At 50.4% G+C, this 24928-nt stretch overlaps 1 protein-coding gene across 1 annotated transcript; it reads right to left on the bottom strand.

Annotated features, from left to right (window-relative positions):
• Positions 1-12559: 12559 nt before the first annotated feature.
• LOC138684198 (la-related protein 6-like) lies at positions 12560-14977 on the bottom strand (the record flags this gene model as incomplete). Its single annotated transcript, XM_069777904.1, has 3 exons — positions 12560-13490; positions 14123-14217; positions 14765-14977. Coding segments are annotated over 3 exons (1239 nt in total), but the record flags the coding sequence as incomplete, so codon positions are not given.
• Between the last annotated feature and the right edge of the window lie 9951 nt (positions 14978-24928).

Here is a 24928-nt window from a genome sequence, read left to right as displayed (position 1 = left end):
TCTGGGGCTGCTACCTGGGATCTCTGGTCCTGAAAGCAGAGGTCAAAAGACTCTGGGAGATGCCTGGGAGGAGTCTCAGGTGGCTGGCAGAGTTGAGAGATTTATCTAAAGGAGAAAAAATATTTTGAGTAACTTACTTGGAGGAGTCTGAGGCAGGTAGCTGCGATCTCCGGTACCGAAAGCAGAGGTCGGAAGACTCTGAGAGATAACTGGGAGGAGTCTTGGGTTGATCCCGGAGGAGAGAGTTTCCTGCAAAAGAGAAAAATCATCTTGTGTACCTGCCTTGGAGAATCCAGGGCTGCTACCTGGGATCTGAGGTCCCTATAAGAAAAGGCCAAAAGACTCTGGGAGATGCCTCCAGGGAGCCTCAGGTGGACCCTGGAGGAAAGAGCTTCCTCCAAAGGAGAAAAATCATCTTGGGTGGGTGCCTTAGGGAAGTCTGGGGCTGCTACCCGGGATCTCAGGTGCCTAAAAGGGAGGTTAAAAGCCTCTCGTGGTTGCTGGGAGGAGTCACAGGTGGATCCTGGAGGAGAGAGCTTCCTCCAAAAAAGAAAAAAAAATCTCAAGGATAGCTTCCTTGGAGGAGGCTGCGGCTGCTACCTGGGATCTGATGTCCCTGTAAGAAAAGGAGAAGGGTGAATGTTAAATTTCCCTGAGCAGAACTAGCACAACAGTCTAGGGGGGAAAAAAAAAAAAATTGACACTGGGACTATAACGGTGTAGGAGACTGAGCCGTTTCTCAGACAGGGCTCTGAAATTTAATAGAAGCTATTAGGGCATGTGGAGAACTAGGGGTAAATTGGTAAACTGGACTAAAAGTGCAAGAATGCAGGCAGAGACCTGATGAGCATCCCAGTGATTCTGGGGGACTCAGACAAGCTCTGCTAACAAAATTTTAATGATGCACTTGCAATTAGTGTCCTTGTGGGTCAAATGGCCCCTGACAGCAGAAACAAAAAAAAAAAAAAAAGAAAAAGAAAAAGAAAGAGAAAAAAAAGAAGAGGAGCAAAGCAACAAGAGGCTGATTTATTGGCAGTTGCTTTTGCAAGGAGTTTACAAGTGAGATAAGGATTAGGAAGAAAGATGATCAGGTACAGGGTCTGAACTAAGACCTAGAAAAAGAGAAGGAGAATGTGAAGGAACACTAGAAGAAAATGTTACTATTGTGGAAACCTGGGATATGTGCACCAATAAACATATTTTTCTAAACATGTCCCTGAATGACCAGGGAAGTTAATGGATGAGGTAGTGTGTTTGGCTACAGTGGTCAAGAAGAGGAAAGGGTTAAGGAAGAGGGATGTTAAAGGAAAGAGGAATCAAGTGTATTTGTGGCTGTGCTGAGAGAAGCCTTTGAAGTAAGCAGGGGGAGAGGACTGATGGGGACCAGAGCAACCTCTCCCAGCAGAACCTCTGGTTAAAGCAAAGCTGGGAGATGAGGAAACAGAATTTTTAGTCAACACCGGGGCTACGTATTCGGTCTTAAATACACTAGAAGGAAATTTAAGTAACAAAAGCATAAATGTCATTGGTGCGACAGGGACTCGTGAGACCTGGCCATTTTTCAAATCCCTGAAATTTAAACTTGGAAAACAATGGGTTACTCGCCAGTTTTTATATTTTCCAACTTCTCTGAAAACTTTTCTGGGTAGAGATTTACTTGAAAAGGTAGAAGCTGAAATCAGATTCAAAGATGGGGAAGTTGAAATTTTAATCCCAGAATCTAAATATGTCGAAGCCATAGCCTTGTTGTTACAGGATACAAATCCCAAAAGGGACAAGATACCTTGAGAAACAGAAGATGCAGTGATCCCCATCGTTTGGGCAGGAGAAGTTCCAAGAAGGTCTAAGAGAGCGGAACCAGTAAGAATTGATCTAAATCTAGGATCATCACCGGTAAGAATTAAACAATACCCTTTAAAATCAGAAGCGAGAACTGGCTTGGTACCAATAGTTCAAAAATTCTGAAAATATAACTTGCTAACAGAATGTGAGCCAAAATATAATACACCTATCTCACCAGTAAAGAAAGCTAACGGAAAAGATTACCGTTTAGTCCAGGATCTTAGAGCAATAAATCAGAGAGTACAAGATATACATCCAGTTGTTGCAAACCTGTGTACGTTACTAACTACCCTCACCAGTGAACAAAGCTTTTTGCTTTTGAGTGGGAAAATCCTGAACCAGGGCGAAAGACACAATATACTTGGACGGTTCTACCACAAGGCTTCAAGAATAGCCCAACTATTTTTGGAAATCAGCTGGTGAATGAATTAGAGATTTGGAGAAAAGAAAATGGACAGGGAACTGTATTACAATATGTAGATGACATCTTAACTGCAGCGGAATCTCGGGAAATTACTGTGTATGTACCACATACGGTAGTCACAGTTTCGGAACAAAAAGGGGGGCATTGGTTGTCCCTCAGCCGTACGCTGAAATACCAAGTGGTACTACTAGAACAAGATGACATCGATCTCAAGACCACTTCAGTTACAAATCCTGCAGTGTTCCTCTCCACTGATTGAGCGGAGAGTTCACCAGAACACGATTGCTTACAAACTGTAGAGGAAATATATGCTAGCCGTCCGGATCTTAAAGACGTTCTGTTAGAAAATCCAGACTGACGGCGGTGGTTTTGTTCGCGATGGGAAGAGACTGTCAGGATACGCTGTGATGACTTTAGATGGCATAGTAGAGGCACGAGCCTTATCTCCCAAAACATCAGCCCGAAAGGCAGAACTAATAGCCTTAACTCGAGCATTGGAACTGAGTGAAGGGAGAAAGGTTAATATCTGGACAGAGTCTAAGTATGCTTTTGGAGTTGTACATGCCCATGGAGCCATCTGGAAAGAGAGAGGACTACTATCAGCACAAGGAACTGAAATCAAGCGTGCTGCACAAATACAAGAACTATTACAGAGCATTCAAAAGCCAATGGCGGTAGCAATAATGCATTGCAAAGCCCACCAAACAGGAAAAAAACCCACCAGAAATAGGTAATCAATTGGCACATGAAGCTGCCAAAGAGGCTGCAGAAACAGGCATCATGGCATTATTACCAGAAAAAGAAATAACTTTACCGGAAACACCACCTAAATATGATAGTAAAGATGCTAACAATAAAGTCCTTACAGGCACAAGAACAAACAAACAGATGGGTGGGCTGTCACACCCACAGGGCAAATAATAATCCCACCCTCATTAGTGAGAGAAATTGCTAAATGAGAACATTGCTAAATAAAGAACATCGGGGAACTGAAAATTTAGTAAAACATCTTCAAAAGATAGTTATAAGCCGAGCAATGACAGAAATTATCCGATCTATCATGGAAAAATGTGAAATTTGCTGTAAAAATAACCCAAATACCAGTAATAAATTAATATTGGGGGTTACAAAAGGAGGAAATTCCCCAGGAGACTACTGGCAAATTGATTTTACAGAACTGCCTAGAAAAGGGGGATATAGATACATTCTTCTTCTAGTTGATACTTTTACTGGATGGCCAGAAGCTTTTCCCTGTCACACCAATTAAGCTAGAGAAGTAACTAAAATCTTGTTGAAAGAAATTATCCCGAGGTTCAGTATCCCTTTAGGAATGTCCTCAGGCAGAGGACCACATTTTGTTGCTGAAGTTATAAAACAGTTGAGTAAAAACTTAGCCATAACATGAGGTCTCCATACCCCTTATAGGCCACAATGAAGTGGAAAAGTAGAAAGAATGGACTATACACTTACATTGCAGATCGGGAAAATATGTCAGGAAGCATCAATGACTTGGATACAAGCGCTACCTTGAGCGCTGTTAAGAATTAGAATACAACCTCGTGGTAGAAACAGCTTGAGCCCTTGCAACTTACTTTATGGAAGGCCTTACCAGGCCCCACATAGACCAGGAACAATTCACATTAAAGGGGAAATGGACTTGAATAATTACTTAATGTCCTTGGGAAAGACCGTACAGGAATTGCACAAGTACGTGACGACAAGCAGGCCCTTGGAACTGGATACACCAGCCCATCCATTTCAACCTGGAAACTTGGTCTACATCAAGTCGTGGAATTTGGAGCCGCTAACTGAGAAGTGGAAGGGGCCATTCCAGGGGCTCCTGACTACTTATACAGCTGTCAAGGTCCAAGGGAAAGGCCCGTGGATTCATTATTCCAAGATGAAAAGGGCTCCAACCTCATGGACAGTTGAACAAGAGTCTCCCCTTAAATGGAAATTGAAAAAGTTATGACTGATTTTTATGATTTGTTTGTAACAATTACGGTAGCAATTGTGCCAGATACCATCTTGGGATCAGAACCTCCATTTAATTTTAACACAGAATATAGCTCAAATACTCCACAAAAGTGATTGTTGGATTTCTACCCAAATGCCAGGCTCTGGACAAAGCTAAGTCCTACCCTTGATAGGAGTGCCACTGCCAATAAATGTATCATTATTTAACAATCCACAATATGGTAAAGGACATCAGACAATGCATGGTGGCCAAGCCTCTCCGGAACAAGACAAGAAGGAAGGTTACAAGTTACCATCACAAAAGATAACCTAAATTCCACTGTATGCTTATATGGGCCAGATAATGACTCTCTAAGCTCCTACACCCTTAAGTCTGGAGAAGATGGGTGTGATGATTACACTGCTAGACGAAATGACAAAACTTTTGTAGGATGTTTCCCAGGATGGAACAGGACCAGATCATGCTGGAGGCCCGCACTAAGTCATACGGACACATCAAATCACTTTGGCCTCCAAGTCCCAGAAGGAAGCGGTTGGTATTGGTTATGCGGAACATGTGCTCGAAAAGTACTGCCTCCCAATTGGCAAGGAGCATGCCCACTAGGAGCCGTAGTCCCCAATGTAACAATAATTGACAGATTGCATGAACAGAGCGGATGGGTTTCTCAAACAAACCAGGAGGGTTCATAATCCCATTATAGATCATTCCTCAGGATTCCATAGTTTTGCCAGATGGTTTATCCCTTGAATTGGAGTTAGTGAATTGGAAAAGGCAATAGTAAATACATCACCTGTTATAGAGGACATTGAAAACAGAACCGCCGGTGCCATACAGGCATTACAAATCGAAATATCTAGTTTGTCTCATGTAGTAATGCAGAATCAAATGGCTCTTGACTTAACTACTGGCTTCACAGGGAGGTGTTTGTACAATTGTTAATACGAGCTGCTGTACATACATAGATCAAAGTGGCAGAATTTCTACTCATCTAGCAGAGATTTGGAAACAAACAAAGATCTTACATCAGGTTACGAAGGACAATACATCCTGGGGATTTGAGGACTTATGGCACAAACTTACCTCATGGCTACCTAATTGGATTTGGTTGAAAAATCTATTCATTATTGCAATAATCGTAATCTGTGTGTGCATCTTAGCCTGCATAATGATTCAGTGCTGTAGCTGTTATAATCAAGTGTACATGAAAATTAAGATTGGGTATTGAGGCTTTGGATTTGTAGGTCCAAAGTCTCAATAAAAGGGGGGGAGTTGATGCCTTGAATAAAGGCATGAGAAGGAAAACTTCACTGTATCGCTGGAAAACTTCACTGTATTGCTGCAGTGACGGACATTTGCTTGCTTGAATAACTTTGAAATTTTGGTACGTACTAATTAGATAAGAAAACCTTGAGCTTTGTCAATGGTATGTGCTAAAGTCGCCAACAGACAGGAGGCCTCGGGCCTGATACGCGTCAACAGAGAAGAAGTCTTGGGCCTTGATGATAAGCTTTGAGTTCTGCTGAATTTTTGTAATTAAAACTTGCCAAGGCCAGCTAACTAGGAAGAAGAGATGACCTGCCCCGCGCATGACCAAAGGGCGGGCACTATGTAAATGATAATAGGAATTTGTATATGACTGGAACAATATAAATTTTGCTTGCTGTAGGTAATGGTGTGCAAGCTAGGTGGAGCGATCCCCCATGCACCCAGCGCTGCAATAAAGAATGCCTGCTTTCTAAAACTCCAAAATTGAGTCTTAGAGAGTTTCTTTGGCCGGCTTTTTCGCTAACAGTCTTGCTGCACCCGATGGGGAGAGGAGAACTGAGTGGACTCCAGCGTGCACCGACCCGTTGATCGGGGACTCCATCAGCTCCTCTCCTGCAGTCAGGCGGTAAGTGCACAATGGTGCAACGCTATTGGAAAAGAGATATTTTCTGATAGATAAATAAGGGAAGAAGGAAAAGTCTCAGGGGGAGTAGCAAGCATTTGGGGACATTTTGTCCTCTTTGGGCTCTGTGTAAGATGCATCAGGAAAGTTATGCAGCAGGAGCATAATTTCCTTCCTACACATTGATTTGTAACAAAGGGAGACGTCCCTCGTTTTGGTGTATGAAACACTGGGTTCGATTCTACACATTGTTTCTGTAATGAAGGGAGACATCCCTCATTTGCTGGACAGAACGCTGGTTTAGAATCGGTACCGATATGGGCAATGCGACTTCCCAGGAGACTCCCCTTTGTTCTCCCTTAGGATGCATCCTGAAAAATTGGAACAAGTTTGGAGAGGATCCCCTAAAGAAAGATAAATTAAAAGCTTATTGTGCACAATGGTGGCTGATGTATGAATTGGAGGATGGAGAAAATGGCCAGAGAATGGATTGCTGAATTATAACACTGTTTTACAATTGACGTTGTTTTGTAGAAAGATGATAAATGGGGTGAAGTTGCGTATGTTGATTTGTTTTTTAAGATGTGATCATGAAAACTGTAAAAACGTAGATTGTTGGTGGATGATGCTTATGGAACGTATTAGCAGAAAGTATTAATGGAAAGAGAAAGAAAAAGAATTGTTGTATTGGAAAAGAATGTAAAAGGCAGTGTGTTAAGGACGGTGGGGAGGCTGAAGATGTGCAGATGTTGGTCCCAGAGGGGAATCTGGTAAATGTAGAAGGAAGGGATGAGAAAAGGAAATCGCAGGATAGTAGTGATTATCCTTTCTATTATTGTAGTATGCATTGCCATTAGTTGTGTTAAAAGAATGATTGTAAGATCTATCTCTCAGGTAAGGGTTCACCCAGAAACTCTCAGGTAAGGGTTCACCCAGAAACTGAGGAATACATAACTCTACCAAAGCAGACAGACACAACTTATACCAATACATCGGTCAAGGAGGACATACATGTGGTTGAATTGTGACGCAGGTCACGGGGTGGATTGTATGGATTGTCCGGCTCATAGCTCCCAAACAAGTTTCACCATGTCTAGTGCACACAGGCGACTCATGGGGGGTTACAAAAGCGACCCAGCCTTGGGTTGCCTTGAGGCCCTGTCTCTCTGCAGAGATGACTCACTCACGGGGAGCTGTGTAGACAGCTTAGCCCTGGGTTGTCTGATAAGCCCTAAACTAAACAGGGCGGTGGCTGCACCATTCAAAGAACCAAAACCTGAATTGAGCCTTGAAATCCCTTAACAAATAGTATGCCTTGAGTCTCTATCCAGCCACTATTCAGTTGCCCGAAGGAACAAAACCCAACAACAACAACAAAAACCCAAAAGGGAAAGGGAAAGGTATCCTGTGCACTATTTTTGGAGCATGTCTAACTTGTGCACAGGAGGAGGCACTGAAATCTGGTACGGCAAAGATAATGGGTGCAGCCGATCTCATTGAAGCTACAAAATTCAGTGCACTAGAAACTGAAGTGACCAAAACTGCTTTAGAGGCAGGATGGAAGATAAGTGCAGCCTTCAGTGTTCATAATGGACAATTGGAGGTTGAAAAGACATTTTTGAAAGATGAATTAAATTCTGAAAGGGATAAGAATAGAAAACTGCTCGGAAAATTAAATTTGTTGTAAGGAACACCAGCCCACTTCCAGGTCAAGAGCAGGGAGTGAGAATTTTAGCCCAATCTCAGGGAGAACAAGGGGACAGCATCCCATTATACAAGCTCCCTTGAGACGGGCAATAGGGCTGGAGGGACAGCCAGTATTTGTACATGTCCCGTTCACGACCTCAGATCTATTCAACTGGAAGCAATCAGTGGGGTCCTATCGAGAAAATGCGGACACAATGCCCACAGAAAGAAAAATTATTTGCTGAATCCTCAAGGAAAAGGGGGCCAGAATCAAATACTAACCTAATTATGCTAGGGACATCTGATACTGAGTAAAGGGGACTGGGGAGAATATTGAGATTTCCCCAGCCGATCCCCTGGTTCCCATAAAGCTGGGGAACAAAGTTACAAATTTCCCGATAGTTTTCATTAAAAAAATTTCATTCCATAAAACAGGGTTGCTGTTTTAGGGTGATTTCGCAGATTCCCGAGAAGGTGAACACACACACTGACTAGAAGGGGAAAAGCAAGCATTTATTAACTACAGACATGCATTATGCTAAGGGTATCTTGTAAAGCAAATTAACGTACCGACCCGAGGACTGTGAGGAAGATGGACCATCCGTACATTCTTGTGCTGTCTTGCACCACGAGCTCAGCCCAGCAATCGGTAGGTGCCGGCTTTACGTGGGCGTCCCCACGGAGGCAATGGTGGCCTCGCCGTACACCAGCCCCATGCTCTCCAGAAAAATCCCGGTATTTACACATTTGCAGAGGAATGGGTTTCGGCACACATGGCCAGCGGGTGCCAAAACACGCCTCAGTTGCAACATAGGGAGCCTATGACGCATGCGCTCGCTGGCCAGGCGCGCTGCGCGAGCCGTAGCCACCTTGTCTATTGGTTCATGGGCTTTGTACACGTGGCATATTGTCATAATCCAGCAGTCACGCGCCGACCATGCTCACAGATGGACTGAACAAGTGTATTCCAGCAGACCACACCTACAGGATGAACCCCTGCCTGATGCAGAAGTAGAGCTCTTCACTGATGGCAGCAGCTCTATGCTGGAAGGAAAACGAAGAGCTGGATATGCAGTGGTAACAAATGCCCAACCACTAGAGACTAAGGCACTGCCTAGCAACACATCCGCTCAAAGGGCTGAATTAATAGCATTGATGCGAGCTCTAGAACTAAGTCATGGAAAAAGAGTAAATATATATACACACACAGATTCTGAATATGCATTTGGGGTGGTGCATGCAATTTGGGGGCAATTTGGAAGGAAAGAGGACTGTTAAACTCACAGGGAACTCCAGTAAAATATGGGACTGAAGTTATGAGACTGCTGCAAGCGGTTCTCTTACCAAAGGTTGCAATAATGCATTGCAAAGCCCACCAAAAAGGAAATAGTGAAATTATAAAAGGAAATTGGAAGGCTGATTGTCTTGCTAAAAAGGCAGTTCTAAAGGAGCTGAAATTTGAAGAAGCTTTAATTCCAGGGCCTCGTTTAGAATTACCACCACCAAAATATACTGAGAAGGAAGATGAATTAGCAGAACAGATAGACTGCTCCAAAAATGGACAAGGTTGGTGGATAACACCGCTAACGCCATTATTGATTCCTGAAAGAATGATGGAAACTTCGCTCAAGAGATTACATCAGGAGATGCATCCAGGAGAAGACGCATTGACAATAACTGCAAAAAGAAATTTTTTTTTTGACCAAAGATACAAAGGGTAGCAGACATGGTAGTAAAAAAAGTGTACCATCTGCTGTGCTAATAATCCAAAAATTGGGAAAAAAGTTATAGGAGGAATTGTGAAACAAGGAATAATTCCTGGGGAATACTGGCAAATAGATTTTTCAGAGCTACCCAGGTATAACGAATATAAATATTTATTGACATTGGTAGATACCTTTTCTGGCTGGCCAGAGGCTTTCCCTTGCCATGCCAACAAAGAGCTAGAGAGGTAATTAGAATCTTATTGAAGGAAATAATACCCCGATTTGGTATTCCAGAAGGAATCTCCTCTAATAATGGGCCTCATTTTCTTGCAGAAGTCATGCAAGAGATTTCTAAATTTTTACAGATTAAGTGGGAATTACACACCCCTCGGAGGCCACAATCAAGTGGGAAGCTAGAAAGAATGAATCAAACTCTTAAAAGGCAACTTGCTAAACTGTGTCAAGAAAACACACCTTAAATGGGTAGAAACTTTACCTATAGCTCTTTTACGAATTCGAGTAACTCCTAGGGTCAAAGGGAAAGTAAGTCCTTTTAAGGTTGTTTATGGGAAAGCATATCCCATGAGTCTTTCTAACATCACAGGAGACCAAATGCATATAAAAGGGCAGGCTGATGTTAAAGAGTATTTGATTTCTCTTTCGCATACTTTATCTTCACTACACAGGTATCTAAATCAGAAGGCCTCTCTCCTGTTGGATAAAGGTGGAAAGGACCTCACACCATGTTATTGAAAACCTGTACTGCAGCCAGAGTAGAAGGAATGGACTCCTGGATTCATTACACGCGAGTGAAAAGAGCACCAGAACCAGATCAGGGAAAGTGGACAGCCACAGACTGGGAAACTCAAATTTCAGCTAATATCTGAGACCATTGAACTTTGAGAGAATGAAGAACCTGAATATTATAATATCCCATTTGGTACTAGCAGTAGGTCAAGAGAATTTGGTTTTACAGCTTATCCAGTCCTTTGGGCAAATCCAGAATGTTAGTGTAACCGCTTGTCTCCCTCCATCTGAGCTGGCAGACAATCCTTTAAATTGGGGAATATTACCTTTCTAAGAAAGAAGAAGAACAACAATGGAAATAGGGTGGTTAAATAAAATATTACATGGAACAGGATCCTCCCTTACTGGATGGCTGGCAAACCTAATTTAAACTTCGACCACTGTTGTCATTATTACAATCATACTTTGTGTTGTTTTAAGTTCTATCAAGAGACTGGTTTTACAAGCCATGGCTAGAGCATATGTAACGATAAAATGAAGTAGTGAGACTTATGAGACTCATATGAAGAGATCTCATAGTCTCAAAGGGGGGTGTATTGGCTTTGTGTGGCAAGGCTTTGGTAGCGGGGAGGGGTTACAGGGGTGGCTTCTGTGAGAAGCTGCTGGAAGCTTCCCCTGTGTCCGACAGAGGCAATATCAGTCGGCTCTAAGACGGACCTGCTGCCGGCCAAGGCAGCACCTCTGTGATAACATATTTAAGAAGGAAAAAAAAAGTTGCTGGGACAGACAGAAATGGCAGCCCGAGAGAGGAGTGAGAACATGTAAGAGAAACAACCCTGCAGACCCCCAGGTCAGTGAAGAAGGAGGGGGAGGAGATGCTCCAGGCGCCGGAGCAGAGATTCCCCTGCAGCCCGTGGGGAAGACCATGGTGAGGCAGGCTGTCCTCCTGCAGTCCATGGAGGTCCACGGTGGAGCAGATCTCCACCTGCAGCCCGTGGAGGACCCTACGCCGGAGCAGGTGGGTTCCCGCAGGAGGCTGTGACCCTGTGGGAAGCCCGCGCTGCAGCAGGCTCCTGGCAGGACCTGCGGATCTGTGGAGAGAGGAGCCCACGTTGGAGCAGTTTTTCTGGCAGGACTTGTGACCCCACGGGGGACCCACGCTGGAGCAGTGTGCTCCTGAAGGACTACACACCGTGGAAAGGACCCATGCTGGAGCAGTTCGTGAAGAACTGCGGCCCGTGGGAGGGACCCATGTTGGAGAAGTTCATGGAGGACTGTCTCCCGTGGGAGGGACCCCACGCTGGAGCAGGGGAAGAATGTGATGAGTCCTTCCCCCGAGGAGGATGAAGCGGCAGAAAATAACGTGTGATGAACTGACCGTAAACCCCATTGCCCGTCCCCCTGTGCCACTGGGGGGGGTTGGTAGGGAATCCGGGAGTGAAGTTGTGCCCAGGAAGAAGGGAGGGGTGGAGGGAAGGTGTTCTGAGATTTGGGTTTATTTCTCATTACCCTACTCTGGTTGATTTGTAATAAATTGAGTTAATTTTCCCCAAGCGGAGTCTCTTTTGCCAGTGATGGTAATTGGTGAGTGATCTCTCCTGTCCTTATCTCGACCCACAAGCTCTTTGTTATATTTTCTCTCCCCTGTCCAGCTGAGGAGGGGGAGTGATAGAACGGCTTTGGTGGGCACCTGGCGTCCAGCCAGGGTCAACCCACCACAGGGGGAAATGATGTACTTAAGAAATTATGTACTTAAGCCACACGAAAAAGGCCACAAAGGTCTTGTGAAACAAGATCCCCTTTGTATAACCAATGCATACCTTGCTAACAACTGTGCCCCTGAAGAAGAACTAAAAGACTGAGAAGAAGGGAACATCCTACCCCAGGAGGCGCCAAAAAGTTGAATAATTGCTAATAGGCATGAAGTCAGAAAAATCTTCGAAAACTGGAGGAAAGGTAAAGAAAGGTGGCAGGGGGAGATCACGACCACCAACTCAATTCCACACCAAAAAGACTTACCCCCCCAACTCTCCTTGAGCATGTGCTGTAAAAGAAAAGAACACTGTACCTTTAATTCCAAGCAGGGAAACTTTAGCCCAATGGAAACTGTGCGAGATAAGCGACTCCCAGTAATAGTTTTTGGAAGAACTTTGGAAATTGAATATGTATAACTGAACTGTATAAATTGCTTGCCCGTTTAGGCATGAGGGGTGCTAGCTTTGCGGATTACCACCTAGCCCCCATCTTTGCGTAAACAAGAACTGGAATAAAATACCTCTGCTCTGTGTTTATATTGGCATTTTGCACACCGGGTGAATGACCCCACTTCTGGGACAACAGTGGGGCAGGCAAAGCACCGCATCCCACAGGCCGAGGGGCTCAGGCACCCACGTCGCTGCCGGAGGATTGCCGGCAAGAGGTTTGGCATCTGGAGAGGGGCTGCTGGGCCAGGGTGCCCAGGCACCCACCCCACTCCCCCAGCCGCAGCCACGAGTGCTCTCAGTGCTGGAGCAGAGGCCGTAGCAGCTGCCTGTGCCCAAGCCTGTCCCGAGCGGAGGGAAGACTTTGCTGGCGAGGAGCAATCCAGTGAAGGCATTGCTGAAATTGCTGGGCTTGAAGTTGCTGCCGGGCCAGGAGGGTGCCGCGGGGTCCTTGTGCAGGAGGAGGGGTGGCAGCGCCTGGGCACCGTTCAACTCCGGGGAGCTGCAGAGCAGGGAGTCCCCGAGGCCGTTGGGGAAGGTCGCGGCCACCGCCTGCGCTTTCCAACCCGGCTGGTCCATCAGCTCCTCCGCCACCTCCCTCTCGGCCCCGGCTGTCTTCTTGGAGCCCTTCCCGCAGAGCCGGACCACCCTGATGCTCTCGCCACGCGGACAGCTCTGGTGGCCGAGGTCCTCAAGGCTCCTCAAGGCTGAAGCGCTCCCCAGGCTCTTGTACTCCACCAGTGCGCAGTGCTTGCTCAGCAGCTCGGGGAAGTCTGACGTGTATTTCCGCACATCCGAGGGCAGCTTGCGGCCCGGCCGCAGGATGCGGATGGAGGCGATGGTGCCGAAGGGGCTGAACATCCTCGTGATGGTCTTGAGGAAATTCTTCTGGAGCAGCAGCAGCACGTCCTGCTCCAGGGTCAGCAGCTCCCAGGCCAGCAGCAGTCTGCTGGGGGGGACACTCAGCAGGGACTCGGGGATGGGGACCCATGATACCGAAAAGCCAGTCGAAGAAACTCTCTAAGACTCATTTTGGAGTTTTAGAAAGTAGGCATTCTTTATTGCAGCGCTGGATGCACGGGGGATAGTTCCACCTAGCACGCGTGCCACAGCTTCAGCACAAACAGGTTATATGGAGTAACCAATTACATATTAATCAGATTAGTATACATATACATAAAAGTTATTGTAACTGAGTATCATAGTATTGCCTACATCTGATCACATGCAACGGTTCTTCATTTGAGTCAAAGGGCTGCTTTTGCGACCACCGATCCGTTTCAAATTCTGTTGGCTGACCTTCAAGTCTTGTTCGTCATCCTTGTTCTTTGATCTTGGAGCTTAACATGGTTTCAGTCATATATGGTCAGTTTCAATATTAATCTTATCTAATGTACAGGAACATCCAGTCATAAGAGCAAAGAACTGTAAAACTTAGGAGTAACTACCTCTACTAGTTAATTACTTGGCTACACTTCTGTCTCTTTTTTCAATCATAGTGTTAGTATAAGATTTCTAATAATTATTTACCAAATCTCACTTTTACAGTCACCTAGCAGCAAACCAGTTTCCACGGCTGGTACAAAATATTAAAACCAACAAATATTTAGACATACCATACAGAATGTATGGACATATGCTATCACCCACCGCCTCACTTTGGTGCCCTCCTCGTTCACCTCCAGCAGCTCTGAGAACCGCAGGGTGTAAAGCGTCAGCCACCAGTCATGCGTCAGGTATTTCACCTGAGGGACAGAGGGGGCCACTGTGTCACTGTGAGTCTCCCCAGGCAGGGACCACCCTAAACCCATCATCGAGGCAGGCTGCACCCCCATCAACCTGAGGTCATGGCAAGGCAATATCCCCCTTTCAGGATTTGTGGGAGAAGGCCGCCTGTGCTCCTGGACCATGGCAAGAAGACACAGCTTCCCTGTACATCACACCACCAGTGCTTCCCTGCAGTTTTTTAGTTAAGGCATGATCTCTCCCAGAACAGCATGGGGGAACCACGGGCAGAAGAGGTGAACCCAGCCCTGGGCTTGGGGTTTGAGGACCCCTCACCGCTTCCCCAGCCACCCTCCCTGGGTGGAGAACTGCTGCAGCACGTTGAAGGCAGACAGCAGGGCCCAGCTCTGCACCACCAGCGCTTTGCCGGGACACAGGCAGCCTGAGCAGAGCCTGGACCTCCCCGAGCACCTCACCGCAGACAGCCAGAGCACACCCAGACACCCAGGCATCCTCCACGTGGAGGCCACTTCCCACCCCGGCTGGCCAACGCAACGGGCTGCCTACCTTCTTCAAGGACGTCAGCAGTTTGATGCTGACGAAGCCCATCTTGTTCTTCTGGACATGTTTCAGGAGGAAAGCATCCTTGGCCAGGTTCTCGTCAGAGAGGTGGAATTCCACCTGGGACGCAACCCTCCTGACCAGCTGCCGGTCAGGGACAGAGTAGCTGCAGTCCAAGAGATCAGCCCCCAGAACATCGCTCGCATCGCAGAAGCTCCCGGCAAAGCAGCAGGGACACGGGTGTGACTTGGTGGCCTTTGGGATGTGCAGCACTGCCCGGTCCCAGCCACAGCGGTGCAGATGGCAGAGTGTTGAGGAGCGGGGTGGCTCAGCTGCGCTCTGAAATGAAACGGAGTTTTATGGTTTTAGAAGTGCGCTTGCCTTCACGCCCCCAGCATCGGTCCCTGCCACAAGTTACGCAGCAGATGGCCTTGCGCAATCTTGCAGCCAGAGGTGCCTCACCAACAGAGCGCCATCTCTTTAATTAACAGGATACAGGCCAGGAGAGATCTTTGGCCTCCGGTTCACGGCAGTTGTCCCGACTCCCCCAGGCCACACACTGTTCACACAGCGGGAGCGAGAGGCCCGTGTCCTTGGTACCAGGGGGTCCTTGCTAGTGCCGAATCCTCCAAGCACGAGGAGGGGATGTACTAACCCCATCCCTGGGGTCCCGTAGAGCGCAAACAGCCCCAGCGCCCCGACACCGGACGTTGGGCAGAATCCAGTCCTTTTCTGGGAGCACGCGGCGGCGGGTACCGTCTCCTCCTGGGTGTCACGCACCCAGGGAAAGCGCCGCCCCCTCCGAGGGGGATCCAGAGCTGCTGCTTTTCCCATCAGGAGACTAAAAGACCTGACAGCACTACTGGAGCGAGGGCTGGGGGAAAGCGTGCCACCGAGCGACACCGCGTGACCTTCCTTCGCGCCCTCGAGGTCCTTTTTCCTATTTCTGCCTCGCTCCGGTCAACGCAGCGAACAGAAGCACGGGCAACAGTCGCAAACGCATTTGCCATCTGGCGCAAGGAGGCTGCGGCTGCAGCTTGGTCCCCGCTCGGCTCGGCTGAATCAACTTGTTCTTCTTCCCCCACCGGAAAAATACTGTTGAAAGCAAAGAGGATTTGCACCCGCAGACCCTGAGAGCCGCCTGTAGGCCCCGGGGGCACCCCAGCCTCCCTTAACCCTTTCCCTCCCCAGGAGGAGCTGGGGAGGCTCTTGGGGGTGGGGCGGAACACAGGGAGCCCCCGCATTCCTTCCGGGGAGACGCCAAAGAGTCCTTGGCAGCCAACAGCCAGAAGGGACCATGGCGCGGCCACCAGTGCAGCTGCCACTGCCTGGGCCCTGGGGCCCCCCGGCGCCCCAGCTTTTCCAGCCATTCACGCTCCCCAAAACCTTCTACCCTCAAGGTAGGGACCGACCCCAACCCCAACCCCTGCAGCCCAGGGATGCTCTTGGGGGGCAAGAGCAGAGGTGACCGCCGGCCATCACTCCTCTCTCTCTTAGGCTCAGCCAACCTGTGCCGCCTGCCCGCGCGGGAGCAGCCCTTCCCTGCAGCCCGGGCACCCCTGGCAGGGGGGACACCCCAGGCCCCCCAGGCACCACCAGCAGGTATGGCACCCCAGTCTGCTCTGGCACCTTCCCCATCCCCATCACACCCCTTCCCCCGACACTTTTCACATGGGGGTTCAGCAAGCCCCGGTGAGCATCCTTGCCCTCGCCCGGGCGGCGCGTGCCCAGGAAAGCCCATCTGCAGAGAATTTCCCAAATATTTGGGGCCACCTCTCCCGTTTCACCTCCTAGATGCGAGTCTCCTCCCCGATTTGCAACCCCGTCCCACCGGCACAGCAGCTCACCCTGTGGGGATCGCCCCGGCCACAAGCTCCCCACGCCCCTGGCCCAGAGCTGGGGGATGTCGGCCATCGGGGCCGGCTCGGCGGGTGCCCCTGGAGAGTCCCCCCGCCCCAGCACGGCTCCCCCTCACCCACACAGGGCTGCAGAGAGCTCCATGTGGCTGCCTCTTCGACCCCCGCGTCTTCCGCATCCAGTGGACAACCACCCACCTGCCTCCGCCGGCCACCGCCACGCTCGGCCAAGGCGCCGCTTCTCTGCCGGGTGCTGCCCTGTGGGGTCCCGGGGGCTGCGGGGCCCCCCTGGCCTGGACAGCCCCAGGGACCCCCCAGGGCCAACCACAATACCTCACACCCTGTGAAAATCAGAGGAGTGGCGTGGCCCCAGCCCCTCTGGAGCTGCCACTGTCCATCCCCGGCTACCAGCACAGCGAGGGGCAGTTGGCACAGATCAACATCCCCAGCATGGCCACCCCTGTGGGGGCACCCCTGGGCAGCGATGTCCCCCCCAGCCCCTGCGCTGCCAGCCACAACCAAGCCGTTGGGGACACTGCAGGCGACCTTGCAGTGTCCGAGGAGATGCTCCTGGAAGAGGCCCTAAGGCTCTTCAGTTGCTCCCTGGATGGAGTGGGGGTCAGCCAGGATGGTCCCAGCAGCAGCCCCATGTCTGGGGACCCTGCTGGCACCAGCGGAGCGGAGAGAGGGATGGCCCCAGCCCCCCCAGCGATGCCAACACCCATCCCCAGCTACGAGAACATCGAGGGGCCGTTGGCCAAGATCAACACCTGTGGCATGGCCACCCCTGTGGGGGCACGCCCAGGCAGTGACGTCCCCCCCAGCCCCTGTGCTGACCCCCACAATCAAGCCCTTGGGGAGCCTGTAGGTGAACTTGCAGCGTCTGAGAAAGTGCCTCTGCAAGAGGCCCTAGTGCTCTTTGGTTGCTCCCCGGATGGAGTGGGCGTCAACCAGCATGCTCCCAGCAGGAGCTCCATGCCCGGGGACGCTGGTGGCACTGGTGCAGCCACCCCCCACCGCGACTTCAGCTCGCTCTTGCTGCCTGAGGAGATGCTCACCCCTGACTACTGCATCCCCGAGCTCAGCGACGCCATGCTGAGCCTAGAAATATTCAACATCATCGGGATGGAGCCCCAGGAGCTGTGGGAGGATGCCGGGATGGACCTGCCACCATCCCCACCTGCCATGGCAGGCAAGCGGAGGAAGAGGCAGGCGCAGAGCTCCTTGCCAATGCCACCCAGCAAGCGCAGGGCTCTTGCAGCCAACGTGGGGGTGTGAGGGGGGGGCGGGGATTAGACAGGGGTGAGAGGGATGGAGATGGGGGGAGTGGGGGGTGGGAGAGGAGGGGGGGTACTTGTTGAAGGGGGGGCCGGGGAGGGGGGTAGGGAGGGGTTAGACCAGCTTGGATGGGACCTTTCCTCTTGTCTTTTCAATTAAAAGCTCCTTCTCCAGAACCGCTCCGTGCCTGTGTGGGAGGGGGAGGGAGAGCAGAGGGCACCAAGAAACAGCACCCAAGAGGTGCAAAAGCCCCGCTGAGCCCCAGATCCGAGCCAGGGAAAGCCCCGAGGGGAACCGAGCCACCCCCAGGGCCGAGTCACCACCAGCGGGGCAGGCAACGGTGGGGCGGGACGCGGACGACTCCCCTCTCCCCTTCCCCAGGGGGAGCAGCCCTTTGGTGGGGAAGCCAGGACAGACAGCTCCCTGCAGGACTCACGGACACGGCCCCACGCAGAAAGCAGCACAGAGCCCCTGCGACAAGGACAGACCTCGGGGGCCGGGGGGGACACGGGCACACACGACAGCAAGGGCTGCAAGGCCTTCGTCTTGAACACCACCAGCGTCCCCTCCAGCGGGGACAGGGCTCGGTGCAAAGCCCTTCAAAGCCTCAAGACCATCACGGCCTTCCTCGGGTCCCACTGACCTCAGCCCCGGAGAGCCCAGCGCTGCCTCACTGACACAGCAAAATAACCCCAAATCACCCCAAGAATGGCGAGGGAGGGAGCTGCAGGCCACGCAGGGACCCTCCTCCCCTTGTCTGGCTGCACCTTGGGCAGCTGCAAGACCATGAAGGGGAGAGAAAAAATCAGAAGGGAAAAAAAAAAAAAAAAAATCACTGCACCGGCCAGAAAGTGCCTGGAAACTTCATCCCTCTTTATTGCCCATTTCCCATGCGAGCTCCACAACCTGGGAGCAACGCAGCCAACGGCACCTTCGAGAACCAGACTCACAGCCTGCTGCAGCTGACCCTGCTCGCGCAGCTGAGGTGGGCTGGATGATCTCTAGAGGTCCCTTTCAGCATCCATTCTGTGCTGCTGTGACTCTGTCTCCGCCGTGGTTTAACCCCAGCCAGCAACTAAGCACCACGCAGCCGCTCACTCACTCCCCCCCATCCAGTGGGATGGGGGAGAAAATCTGGAAAAAGAAGTAAAACTCGTGGGTTGAGATAAGAATGGTTTAATAGAACAGAAAAGGAGAAACTAATAATGATAACACTAATGAAATGACAACAGCAATAATAAAAGGATTGGAAAGTACAAATGATGCGCAGTGCAATCGCTCACCACCCCCCGATCGACACCCAGCTAGTCCCCGAGCAGCGATTCCCCCCCCCCCACTCCTCAGTTCCTATACTAGATGGAACGTCGCATGGTATGGAATAGCCTGTTGGCCAGTTTGGGTCAGGTGCCCTGGCTGTGTCCTGTGCCAACTTCTTGTGCCCCTCCAGCTTTCTCGCTGGCTGGGCATCAGAAGCTGAAAAATCCTTGACTTTAGTCTAAACGCTACTTAGCAACAACTGCAAACATCAGTGTTATCAAGGTTCTTTGCATACTGAACTCAAAACATAGCACTGTACCAGCTACTAGGAAGACACTTAACTCTATCCCAGCTGAAACCAGGACACTTTGAACCACTTAACATTCCATGAGAAATACCCCAAGAGCTCAAGAAGAAAGAGCAGAAAGACAGGAGACAGGTGAAAGCCTAGAGCACTAGCTAGACGGAATGAAAGACCCTCTTCCTTCTCTGAAGCTTCAGCAAGGCTTCCTTCACCTGCTTGTTCCTCCGACTGTAAATGACGGGGTTCAAACTGGGGCTGACGAGACTGCAGAAAAGGGAAAGAACTTTCTCCCTCCCAGAGGAGTTACCGCTCCCGGGCCCCGCGTACATGAAGATGGCGTTTCCATAAAAGACACCCACCACGGTCGGGTGGGAGCCACACGTGGACAAGGTTTCGTGCCATCCTGGCACAGAGCGGATGCGCAGATCGGTGGCCGGGGTGTCCAGGGAGGAAATCAGGATTAAGGCTAAAGGCAAGAGGAAGAAGCACACACAAATAGCAAAGATCAGGACTTTATTGGCAGGAGCGGCAGTGCAGGCCAGCTTTAAGACAGCAAGAACTTCACAGGAGAAGTGGACAACCTCACAGGGGCCGCAGAAAGGCAGGTGTAAAGCCAGAGAGGCTTGCAGTGTACCAAATACGAACGCCAAAGCCCACAAAACCGTGGCAAGGCTGAGGCGCAGCCTCCAGATCATGATGAGGGCATAGCGCGGGGGGCGGCAGATTGCCACGTAGCGAACATGAGACATCACGGCCAGCAGCACGCACGCTGTAAGTGCAAAGATTAAATAAAGATGGATCTGTGCCCCACACCCAGCAACGGAGAGGGTTCTGCCTTGTCCAAGGAGGCTCCTTAGCATACGGGGGACATTGCTGGAGGCGTAGCAGATGTCCCCGATGGAGAAGTGGCAGAGGAAGAAGTACATGGGGCTGTGGAGGCAGTAGTCCAGGCAGATAAGCAGAAAGACAAGTGCGTTTCCCATCAGAGTGGCAGAGCAGAGGGCAGAGAAAAGGCCAGAGGCAGCGCTGCAGGGCTGGGGTGCTGCAGAACCCCAGGAGGACGAATTCTGTGACAGTCGTTTCATTCTGCACGCTGTGCTGGAGGTGAGGCAGCACAAACTGCGACCACGGAGTTCTGGAAGCGAAGGAGCAAGGAAAAGGAAACAAAAAGGAGAGTTTTCCTAAGAATGTTGTGTCCTTCTTTACTCTTTACACTGCAGCTCCCTTCTCCCTGTTTTTCCCTCTGACTCCAGTGAAAGGTGCGTACTACCCTCCCCATGCTGAGCGACGCACATCTGAATTGCAAGCTCCAATCTCTCTGCAAACTTTGAGCAGTTTGACCAATCTCGCACAACTTTGCTGCCTAGCTTGCCCTTGAAGTCCTTCTTTTCCTGGGTTGGGTTTGGGTTTTTTTTGCAGGGGGTGGGGAGGGGCAGGGTGTGGTGTCGCTGTTGGAGAAGATAAGATGATGAAGATTGCAGGTGTCGATTAAGGTGAAGTCAGAACAACTTCAAAGCAGCTATTTTAAATTAAGTCCATATTAAAAGGAATGCACAGTTCACAGAATAATTCCAGTTTTACCATTAAACCAACCAGCGTTTCCAAGCCACTGCTGTGTCCTCTTTACCTTCGTGAAATGCATTCCTATTGAATCCTGCAGTTGCTTGATCCAACTCCCCTTCCCAGCAGGGAGGCTACTGCAGGCCCGGGAAGGTCAGGCAGAACGTCACCTTGGTTCCTGCTGTGCAGCTGCTCGCCGTTACCAGTTTCGCAGGGTGCTGGTCAAGGTCCCTGGGCATCCCCTGGCACTTGTCTCCACGCGGCTCTCTGGTCTCCAAGATCTTCCGCCACTTCCAGGATATTTCCTCCAGCCAGGATCTTCACCTTTTCCTTCCTGGGTCCCTTTCTTCTCTTCAAGATCCCTTCTTCTTGCTGGGAACCCTTCTTTTTGCCACCACCTCTTCTTTCTGGAACCCCACGCCCCCACTTTTCCCAATCTAAGTTGTCTATGTGAGCAGTACGATGCCTGATCAGCCTCCAAATTAAGGCTTCTGGCTCCTAGCTCTGTATTAACTGTAGGATTCGGGACATGCCACTTTTGCTTATTCCAGGTGTTACCCAAATTTACAACCAGCCCACGCTGGCTGCGTGTAGCAAGAAGCAGGCTTCTGCTTGACAGCTCAGAATTCAGTTTCAGACATTCACACGCACAGACCTTGCCACACACGTGCACCCCGTCACGTCTTGCCTGGTAACCTTCACAGTTTGAGCCAGTTTTTTGTCTACGGCCGGGCTTCAGAGGCAGGGCATGGCCACAGAAGCGCATCCCCCCCGTCAGTCTGTGAGCTGAGCAAGGGAGAGTCAATACTTGTCTGGTGAGCCTCATACCCAGGCAATGTGGGCGATCCCTCTCCTGCGACAGCCCTGGCAAAAGCCACAGCAGGGTGCTCCCTTGCCTCTGCCTAGGTCACTGGGGTTCCCCTGCCTGCCATTGCTCCTTTGTCCTCCTCTGTGTTTGTGGAGATGAACCTTTAACCACACAACCTAACACCTACAACGCCGGGAAAAAGAGAGGCTGCAGAGGGTCCAGCGGGGAAGGTCGCCGATGTACAATGCTCTTTGTGAGAGGCAGCACACCCAGCTCACCTCCTTGCTCCTGAGCTGCTCTATCGGAAGCACTGCGTGCAGGACGCTCTGCTCAACAGGCTGTGTCTGTCTCTGACTGCCTTGTCCTTGCTACAGCACCGTGTGCTGGGGGAACGCCACGGAGAGCAAGGAGGACGCTCTTTCCCCAGGAGCAACGGAGGGTGCTCAGCTGAGTGCTGCTGCAGGGGCCAAAGTGGGGCAGGCAGGCAGGCAGGGGAAGGCAGGAACGAGGGAGCTGGGAGTAACCGGCCAGTCTGGGAGATGCCCGAGAGGCTCAAGAACCCTGTAAGCACAGGACGAGCTTAGAGGAGGTTCAACGTGAGGCCCTGTGCTTAACCATCCCCTCCAGATCTGGACCTTCTCTGCTTCCCGAGTTACCGTGCAGTTTAACAGCCTGGTGCAGAGATCCTGACTGGGAGATCACTGTACCTCCAGGACTTAGGGATCCACCTAACAGTTAACCTGAGCGGGTGCAGGTCTGTGCTTCGCTGTACCTACAAGCGTGGCCTTCAGGCTGTGTCCCTACACATGTCCCTTGGCCGCAGGATAAACGGAGCTCGTTGACTGTAACAGAGGAGCCTCCAGGCAGCTCCTGCTTGGTACCAGCGATTACGCCACCTGCACGGCCCTGCCGTTATCTAAAGTACAGCAAGAAGTCCGCGCGTGAACATCCTTTACGCATAGAGTTGTTTTCTTCTAAGAAAAGTTGTATAACACCGTGAATGACCAAAAGGAGGAACTTCTCCACAGGCAGGATCTGTACAGTGTGCCAAGGGAAAATCCATCTGGGGTCTGCCCAATGCTGCATGAACGCAGGGTCCCCAGCGTCTGAAGGGACCTAAGATTTACTTGCTACCTAGATGCCTCTTCTTGCTGCCTGTACGCCTTCTTCCTGGCTACCTCGCCTCCCAAGATCTTGCCCACCCCCCGCCTACTGGGGAGGGGGGGAATGTTAGAGAGACAGCCTCGATGCTGTGCCAGCACTGCTCAGCCATGGCCAAAACACTGCTGTGTTATCAACAGCTTTCTAGCTACCAGTACAGAGCACAGCACTACGAGGGCTGCTGTGGGGTAAAGGAACTCCAACTCAGCCAGACCCAATACAGAAGGGAAGTGGAGGAACAACAGAGGGGGCAGCCCAGGGACACAGAGCCCCAGGTCTCATCTGGCCGTTCCTGTGACCATACGGTGTATTCAAAATCAAATACCTGAAGTGCTCCCTTAGATGCAGTTTACAGCCCGGGGACAAGAAGGTGGCAGTTCTGCATTTTGCAGCTTCCAGGCTGATGGCAGAGCCAAAGCAAAAAAAAAAAAGAAACCAAACCAAACCAAACCAAGAGAGGTAAAACTGGAGCGCAGGGAGCAAATGCTTTTCTTTCACCTTAGGCCAACTGCTCAGACGCTCACTATGCTGCCCTGCCACAGAGGGCATCCCTCTCGTACCAGTAAGAGACATAAGAGTGAATTAAAGCCAGGACCCCAAACCAGAACAAAAACCCGGTCGTGATGAAGAAGAAAGTGGAGAACGCATCAAATATAGCAGAAAATTATTTTGGACATTCCCAGTTTACATTTGGAAAAAAGAGGAAAAAAAAAAGAAGAGGAATTAGGTATTAAAAGAGCAGCACTGAATGATAAAGCAGTAGCAGTCCCTCTACCACTACAAACCCACACCCCCACACGCACGTACGCACGCAGACTTAACACCACCAAACTCCCATTGACTGTGACGTTCACCTCAGCTTGCTGGTCTAGAGATACTGAATGCCTGAAGCACACCAAGGATAACTGAAAACGTCTGCATGGCTTTAATGGGAATCCTCCAACTGAAACAAAGCGCTTTCTCCCTCCGTCTCCGTTGGCACATCCCCAAGTCACGCTCTCACTCCTCTCCTTCAAAGTCAAGATTCCTAAACGTGAAAAGCGGGAGTGGGGAAAGGCGAAGGGAAGAGAAAAAGAGGGAGAGCATCATCAGTGGAAGACCTGCCAGCTGCTGCTGATTCAGCCCTGTTCGGGGGACCACCCCAGCAGAGAGGAGCTGGTTTGCATGCCACGGTCCTCACTGCCTGTTCCCAGGGACCGGCCGTTTGCTCAGCCTTGCCGGCCAAAGCTTGGGAAAAGCGTAGGCGTGCGCCGTCACTTGCAGAGGAGCACGGTCACGTTCACGTGCAATCCTTTACCTTTTTCCTCCCTGGATTCAAAGGGTTTCTGTCTTCAAAGTGAGAGCCTTCCATACGGTCGTTTGTGACATTTCATCCAGGATAATAATCTCAGAAGGATCAGTCCTGCAATAAATATTTTACATAGCAATCCGTGATTATGGGAACTGATGCCACCAAGGGCATTAGCATCAGCAAGAGGAACAGCAGAGCCCCGAGAATCAAAGCTCCGCATAAGCGTGGGAGGTTTTGCTGGATGAGGAGTTTTGGGAGGCAAGCCGGGGAGCCGCAGAGCAACAGCTCTGTGCAAAGGCTCTTGCTGGGGTTTAGCCCCGGTCCGGGTTCCCAAGCCACTGCTGGTACAGATCACGCCTGCAACTCCTCATGTGTAAGCATAAGGATCTCCAGCTACCGTAAAGGCACTGATGATGCAAGCTTTGGGGGTCAAACGCGAGTGCTGCAGCCACTCTGCTTGGGGTCAGAGCCCTGCGATCACCTCCTGCAGCCCTGCCCCCGAATTTGATTTTCCCACCAAGCTGCCTGCTGGTTTCTGTGGGATGCCCCACAAAGAGGCAAGTGGAGAAAACTCTGCCAAACACCTTCAAGCTAATCTTGCCGGGGGTCCTGGCGCTTGGTGGGGCTTTACCTGTCACTGCCTTGCTTTGGGATA

Source organism: Haliaeetus albicilla, unplaced genomic scaffold (genome assembly GCF_947461875.1).
Source record: "Haliaeetus albicilla unplaced genomic scaffold, bHalAlb1.1 scaffold_39, whole genome shotgun sequence".
In the NCBI taxonomy this organism is placed as follows: Eukaryota; Metazoa; Chordata; class Aves; order Accipitriformes; family Accipitridae; genus Haliaeetus; species Haliaeetus albicilla.
The sequence above is the reverse complement of the archived record's forward strand: the minus strand, read 5'-3'. Positions and strand labels throughout refer to the sequence as shown.